The 8126-nt window shown below is 35.6% G+C and overlaps 1 protein-coding gene across 1 annotated transcript in view; it reads left to right on the top strand.

Moving 5' to 3' along the window:
• The first annotated feature begins 1298 nt into the window (after positions 1-1298).
• LOC107682590 (arsenite methyltransferase) overlaps positions 1299-8126 on the top strand; it is a 52068-nt gene continuing 45240 nt past the window's right edge. The window contains exons 1-10 of the mRNA XM_016478786.1: positions 1299-1555; positions 2566-2696; positions 2785-2935; positions 3120-3256; positions 3353-3422; positions 3544-3625; positions 4718-4849; positions 5045-5187; positions 5272-5394; positions 5481-5559. Coding sequence (XP_016334272.1) covers positions 1457-1555; positions 2566-2696; positions 2785-2935; positions 3120-3256; positions 3353-3422; positions 3544-3625; positions 4718-4849; positions 5045-5187; positions 5272-5394; positions 5481-5558 — 1146 coding nt within the window. The 5' untranslated portion in view covers positions 1299-1456 and the 3' untranslated portion in view covers position 5559. The remainder of the gene's footprint in view (positions 1556-2565; positions 2697-2784; positions 2936-3119; positions 3257-3352; positions 3423-3543; positions 3626-4717; positions 4850-5044; positions 5188-5271; positions 5395-5480; positions 5560-8126) is intronic.

Genomic DNA, 8126 nt, shown 5'->3' on the forward strand with positions numbered 1-8126 from the left:
ATATTTAAAAATATAACTATAATGCCAGATTACAACAAGGAGAGAGAGTGCAGGGATGAATCTATCTATCTATCTATCTATCTATCTATCTATCTATCTATCGGTCTGATCTAAAGTTTTTTCTGTTCATTCTGTTCATTTCTATGTTCTGTCCCTTATTTATGTATTCTGTATGCATCACTTATAGAGTGCACCATTTATTTTATTGCTTTTTTTAAGGTCGAAATACTATGCAAACATTGAAATGAATTGGAGACTCATCTCTCTGACAGAAAATGTCTTGTCTTTTACAACAAAGGCCTTTCAGACTCGTCCCACAGATATTTGCTTACAAGAGGATGAAATCAGACATACTTGGACCACCCTTTAATCAAAGTCCAGGCTGTTGTTTGGTAAAAGACTCAGGACTCCTATCTATCTATCTATCTATCTATCTATCTATCGGTCTGATCTAAAGTTTTTTCTGTTCATTCTGTTCATTTCTATGTTCTGTCCCTTATTTATGTATTCTGTATGCATCACTTATAGAGTGCACCATTTATTTTATTGCTTTTTTTAAGGTCGAAATACTATGCAAACATTGAAATGAATTGGAGACTCATCTCTCTGACAGAAAATGTCTTGTCTTTTACAACAAAGGCCTTTCAGACTCGTCCCACAGATATTTGCTTACAAGAGGATGAAATCAGACATACTTGGACCACCCTTTAATCAAAGTCCAGGCTGTTGTTTGGTAAAAGACTCAGGACTCTGAGGGCAAAGCAAGGTCACAGCTGACTGATTCTGCTTAATGTCAAGCAGGACACTGTGGGAAGACTTTTCCAGTTCCATGCACACACACACACACACACACACACACACACACAGGAGAGCAACAATGTCTGTATTCATAACAGCATGTCAGTTCTCTTCTTCACACTACTGTCTCTTAACTGTGCCAAGACATAGCTGCTACCACCCCCATCCATACTTTCCTCTAGATACGCACTTAAGAATTACAGATGTTTTTCCAGGACATTACATTTGACAAATCATCATTGAGGTTTAAAATTCCCAGTCTTACTCTAAAGGTAAATTATTCCACAATTGGTCTGGAATATACTTTAAGGAATCAGCGAATAGACATAGAATGTTGCACAGACATCTTCCCATTGGTCATTAAACTTAATTTATTTTGTAAATTATGTTAAAGGCATAAGACCTGTGATGGTCATTGCAGAAATGTGTGCCATGAAAATGGACGCGTTGCGCCCTCTAGTGGTCAGTAATGATATACGCAGGAACAGATTGTCGTAAGGACTTTACCCCTGAAGTTGGATACAAATAAAAATGTAGCCTGTCTTACTCCGTACAGTACACACTAATACGTTCGATTTTCAGGTCATTTATTTCCTCAACAGCACAAAACTCGAAGGCGTTCACAAAACTACAGCTGCATTCCGCTCGGTTTGCATTCATGAACTACGTTAACGTTACCACTTTTCTCCGGAATCTTGCTGTTCAGCGTAAAGTACAAACCCTTAGAATGTCTTTTGCTGTTCACGAAAACGTGAAGGTAAGCGGTCACAACGCGCTTTGACACCATTAAGTTCACTGATAGCGACGCTATCAACGACGACGACATATTATTTTTCCATTTACGTTAATCGCATCGTTTACACCTGTGATCAAAATGTACTTTAGCTTTTGAGGGGTCTGATAAGAGTTGTTGATGTATTATGTATAGTTGTGCACCATAACAGAAATTTCAGATTGTTTTGATTTAATGCGAACGTTTTTACATGGCAGTCACATGACCAGAAAAGTCTGATGCCCTTTATCCTTCTGAAGGATTTCTAATGTTCCTCATTACATATTTGTTGCATGTGATATTGTTTATTTATTTTCACAAATTCAAGATTTCTCTGTGCAATATGAATCACATTCGTAATGAAGGATTCACTTTTTAAAACTAGATTTCAAAGTATTAATATTAAATGGTGTTGTTAAAAAGAAATATGCATGTAATTCCCATATACAGTATTGAAATTTTGAAATTTCTTCTATGTACGTTAACGTTACTACTGAAATGACCTCTATGTACTACTGTAAACCACCATTTTTATTTATGTCAGTTATAATATACTACTAATAATAAAAATAATAATACAATTAAGCAGTAAGGAAAATTAAAGGAGGTCAAGCAACCTCCATTGGACCACTTGAGATGGATTGACCCTGACTTTTTTTAGTTTATTTAGGTTATTACATTCTTGATGACCAATTGAGCAGTATTGGACTCCCAGTCCACTCCGAGTTTTCCCCTCGGATTAGAGGAATAAAACATATTTGCATATTTATAAATATCATTCATTATTTCATATATTATTCATAAACATTTGCATGTATTTAAAAGTTTCAGCTACCAAAAACGTAATCCCTTAGTGTACACTGCAAGCATGTAATGTCCCTTCATTGGATTGTTCTACTTTGGTCGCATTTACTTATAAGCTTTCTATATAAATGAGCTTTAGCATTTCTTTTAGGCCACCAAAACATGCAAAGCTCACTCTCTATTACTTGCAGAATTATTATGGCTCACGGCTGGAGACTTCGGATGACTTGCAGACCAATGCTGCATGTGTCATGCCCTCCAGACCTCTGCCCAAGAGTGCGTGTGAAGCCCTGAAACAAGTCCACCCAGATGTTTGCAAGAGGTACTGTAAAACTTTATTGAGATTATGATTTATAATTTCAGATTTGTCTGATTTGTGTAAGTAGTGAATGAAATGATATAATCTGCAGGTATTTCGGCTGTGGTCTGGTGATTCCAGAGAAGCTGGAAGGATGTACGGTTCTTGATCTGGGCAGTGGATCGGGCAGAGACTGCTACGTCCTCAGTAAACTGGTGGGGGAGAGAGGTCGAGTCATTGGACTGGATATGACGGACGAGATGGTACAAAGATTGATTTGAACATATTTTGTGAAAGTTTAGCAACAAAAGACCTGAAAAATGTTAAATGATCTTAAATAACCAAGTAAATAAGTGTTAACCACTGTATAAGTAGAATAATTTAAAAGTGTAAAAAAAATATGAAAGAAAGTGCAACCTTTATCCTTTGTGTTTGCTCCAAAATTAGATAGTTGCCTCGCAAAAATATGTCCAGTACCATCAGGAGAAGTTTGGATACTCAAAACCAAACACTGTGTTTGTGAAAGGATACATGGAGAAGCTCAGTGATGCAGGGATACAGAACAACTCTTTGGATGTAGTTGTGTATGCACATTCTTAGGCCATTTATGATGTTTTCCATAAAATATAACCTTTAATCTGCCTGAGCAAAAGTAGTAAAAAGGCCAATTATTTTTCTAGGTCAAATTGTGTGATATGTCTGTGCCCAGATAAGAGGACTGTGATAAGTGAAGCTTACAAAGTTCTGAAGGTGAGATATTTCCATCTCATACCTACCGATAATTTCCCCTCATTATTGTATTTATGCAAGAAAAACCTTTGCCAAGTTGTGCACTTTGCAAACACTGTTTCATATGTGAATGATCTCATAGGAGGGCGGAGAGTTGTACTATAGTGACATGTATGCAAGCGAAGTAGTTCCAGACTCTTTCAAGGAAGATCCAGTTCTGTGGGGTAAACTTGATTTCTTTTTCTTTACTGATGTTTTTTTTCATTTAATACATTTTGTAGTACTTTTGACCACGCCTCATTCCTTTATAAGGGCTGATTAAGGAAAGTTAATGAGTTACGACTTAAAGGGTTAGTTCACCCAAAAATCTGTCATTAATTACTCATCCTCGTGTTGTTCCAAACCCGTAAGACCTTCGTTCATCTTCGGAACAAAATGTAAGATATTTTTGATGAAATCTGAGGGCTCTCTGACCCTCCCATAGACAGCAAGGTAACTACCACGTTCAAGGTCCAGAAAAGTACCAAGATGATCAACAAAGTTTTCCATGTGACATCAGTGGTTCAACTGTAAAGTTACGAAGCTACGAGAATACTTTTTTTGCGCAAAGAAAACAAAAATAACGACTTTATTCCATATTTTCGTCTCTACTGCGTCACTTTGGACGCACGTTCACGACAGTACTGTAATGCGAGCGTGTGGCGGCACCGGCGCTGACCCAGATCCGGCGTAATGACGTTATCACGCAGGATCTGGGTAAGCGCCGCCACATGCTCACGTTCCTTTTCAGTAGTTCCTTTGCAACTAGCTATATATATATTTGAAATATTTTATTTCAGTTAACATTTATTTCAGATATTTTTATGGTTTTAGCTTTAAAGTTCAGAGTTCAAAGCCTTTATTGTTATATGTACATTTTCCTGTACAATTAAATTCTTACTTTGCTTTCCACTCTGAATTCCATAATAGAAAAATAATAAAGTATTAATAGATAAATAAGATGGAACATATAATTACAAATGTACAAACAGTGCAATGTATAGTAGTGAAGTATAGAACAGTGCAATGTATAAATACTGTGCAAGCTGCAGTTGGATATGGTATGGTGAGGATTCCATACTGAAATACTGTAATTCAAATTGATTTAGTTTGTTATAATAACCCTGGTTCACACAAACACAAAATCAATTGTTTCCAAACAAAAATGTTGTCATTGAAATTTAATCGCACCCCTCAATAACATATAAATTGTGGCTCATCCATGCAATAGTGAATTTGAATGGTGGATTTAAATAATAAGTGCTTGTTCCTATCAGGTGAGGGAATGGCTGGCGCCCTCTACTGGCGGGATCTCATCACTCTGATGAATGACAAAGGCTTCAGCACTCCCCACCTGGTTGCAGGCAGTCACATTGTGGTTCACAACCCAGAAATTCGAAGAAAGACTGGTAACTTATTTGTTAGTTTTTTGTTATTTAAAAAAAAAAAATCTTGTTGTTACCACTTAAATTTGTATATGGTAACAGCATTATAGCTGAACCACGTTTGTTTTCTTGTGCATTTGTGCTTTTCTGTGATTTGGAGGTGAGCAGATGCATTAAAGTTTAACTAGTGGTGCTTTGACCTACAATATGTCACTATAGGTGATGTTAAATATGCATCTGGAACTTACCGGATCTTTAAACTGCCTCAAAACTCCATCAAGACCAGAGCGCTGGTCACATATAAAGGCACCGTGCCTGACTGCGCTGAATGTTTTGAGTTTGATGCCTCTCATTCCTTTAAGGTAAACTTTTTTTTATTGTAGTTATTAATTTTATAAATGTTAATATGATTTATTTGGTGGTCAGTTCTGTTAATTCTATTCCAGACAAATGCCCCAGTGGAGGTGGGTGCAGAGATGGCCGCCATCCTCCAGAACACCCGTTTCTCTACAGACTTCAATATCACAATGTTAGACACTCCAGATACAGACCAGAGCAGTACTCCGCAGGTAAATGTGATGTACTGTGTGCATATTTTATTCATCATCTTTTGGTATATAAGGTGTACTTCAGTACTCAGTTTTTATTTTTCCAGTATTGCCACCTTAGCCCATTCCTTCTGGCGGATAAACTGGGTTCCTCAGTCAAACAGTGCTCGAAGACAGGACACTAAGGTAAATGTGGAGAGTCTGGTGGGTCATGTGATGTCTAGATCAACTTGAGAAAATGTAATGGGAAGTGAGAGTATAGGGTGTCTAGTGCTCAAGTGATCATTCCTTATGTTTTCTTTAGACCTGCAGAAGCTATTTGTCCTCTTAATTGTAAATGACTTTTAATAAAACAAAAGTACTAAACAATAAAACAATGGTAATAATTAAGATATTAATTACAGTGTGCAAAGTTATCCACTTTTTATTCAAGAAAAAAACTAATCAAGATCTTTGTCAGTCCATTTATATTTTGATTTTATGTTTAATTCCAACATAGTTCTCTTTTCTTCTTCTTCTTCTTCTTCTTTTTGTGCAGTATTTGTTAAATGTTTCTAAAGCAAATTTTACTGGGCTCTATTTCTTTGTCCCTTATAAGATAGCAAATCAACTCAAAGTTTCGGTACTTCTTTTCTATTCTGTATGAAATAAGGCAGTGCCAATATTGATACACAATCTCTCATTACTCTGTTAAATTAATCTCTCTGCAGCACAAATGATTTTTGCAGTTTTCTAGATGGCTGCTTGTTTCAGTTCATTTAGTACCAAGCTTATTTTGTTAATTCCACACATGATGCTAGATAAATATAGTTGTTCACCATTTTTCTTTTATTCTTTTAATGGCCTTACTGTTGGATATATAAAAGTCATCACTGTTGTGGTGTCATTTCCTTGGTAAATTCTTAAGATGACATACTGTTTGAGACATGATATGTAGAACAAAATCTATGTAAGACAATATTTTTATTGTGCATCATTTCAAGCTGTAATTTTGTCAAAAAAGTGTGAAAATATTAAATTCTGTGTATTTAGTGTAAATAAAATACTACCTTTGAAATTAGCCTTAGCATACATATTCTTCTATTGAAAAATGTTTAAAATGTCATTTCCACCATAATTTTATTCAAAATACATAATTTGAAATGTGGTGGAAATTACATTTTAGACAAAATTGCAAATGACCAAATTTATTCTTGTGTTGGATAGATAATTCAGCACAAGAATAGATTTTGTCATTTGTAAGGTTTTCTAAAATGTTGGACAGTGTTAGTAGATCAGAAGGGATAGAATTAACTTCATTTTTTGATTTTCCTCATTCCTAAAAATCATGTGATATTTTTAATAGCAGGATGTAGACAGATCAGTCACTTTCCCTGAAGTCTCTTGAGAAAGGCTTTGCCAGTAATAGGAATTTCATCATACTTTTTCTCATACCTTGTATTACAGACTGCATTTATCCAGCTTTAAATACACGAGTAAGATGAAATTTAAGTATGTGTAGTCTCAGTAATCTTGTTCTTTGTCATTGAATAGTCTAAATTTTTTGGTTTATAGCCTTTGGTTTATTTCTTGGTTTATATTTTTTGTTGTGTCAGTTGGTTTAACAATGAAAAGGTCCTGATTTAAGTATGTCATTGGACTGTAGGTGGCGCCAAAAATCCTCAAAGTGTTCCCACATTAGCTCTGTAGTCTGTGCTCGCTATGTTACTGCATTTTTATGGTTTTGCAGCTTGCAGTGCAGAACCAATATGATTAGACAATGATAACGGCACAAAGCATTCATAATTCAATAATATGAACTGGCAAATTACCTGCACAACAATTCATTCCAAGCAATCAATGAGCATTTTCTGAATCTCATTTATAGTAATTTACTTGAAGATTTAATTTGCTAATAAAAGCCTATAAGATTAAAGAAAAATGGTCATAATGATGTGAATTCTTCCTTTGAATAAGTCTGATCTGTGCATTATAACCCGGGCTGCATTATATTAAACATTGCACATGACAAATTGAGCATGCAATGGTTTATTTCACTCGAATTCTCAGGCATGTATCTCTAGAAAATGCTTATATTGGACTATCAATTAAAAAAAAAATGCCTCCTATAAACTCCTGGACTTCTCCTCAGGGCTCTGAGAGGGAGTGCTGTGATATTCTGAGTTGTGTGGAGGAAGCAGGTGTGGTGTAAATGTAAACACAGCACTGAGGAACAGCTCTCATTGTCCTGATTTCACCTCTGCTAAAGTGCTGGACTTCTACCGCATGCCCAGAATGTATCCCATTACTCTCAGCCACTTAATGCTTGACAATAGCCAGAGCTAAAAAGCCTCTACTGTCAAGAGACACTGTGAATGGAAGAGTAAGCTTCAGCGTATAAGACCACACATTGATTCCAGCATGATGCTCATCTTCTGAGCTTGTTCATGTATTAGATTTCAATGACGTAAGCCGGCGTATTGTACTAGAGGATTGATAAATAGGAACTGTGCCAGTTATGTTTTCAAAAGTGAATCTTACTGTACATTAATGACCAACTTCCTTTACAGATGAAAGACCCTGTGATTTCAAAGTATGAGGTTTGTGGATGCTAGTTCTAGTTATACTAGTCCTAAATACACTACTGCTCAAAAGTTTGGTGTTGGTAAGATTTTTTTAATGTTTTTGAAAAAGTCTCTTATGCTCACAAGGCTGCATTTATTTAATCAAAAATACAGTAAAAACAATATATATATATATATATATATATATAT

The sequence above is a fragment of the Sinocyclocheilus anshuiensis genome, unplaced genomic scaffold (assembly GCF_001515605.1).
Source record: "Sinocyclocheilus anshuiensis isolate Anshui unplaced genomic scaffold, SAMN03320099.WGS_v1.1 scaffold1170, whole genome shotgun sequence".
Taxonomy (NCBI): Eukaryota; Metazoa; Chordata; class Actinopteri; order Cypriniformes; family Cyprinidae; genus Sinocyclocheilus; species Sinocyclocheilus anshuiensis.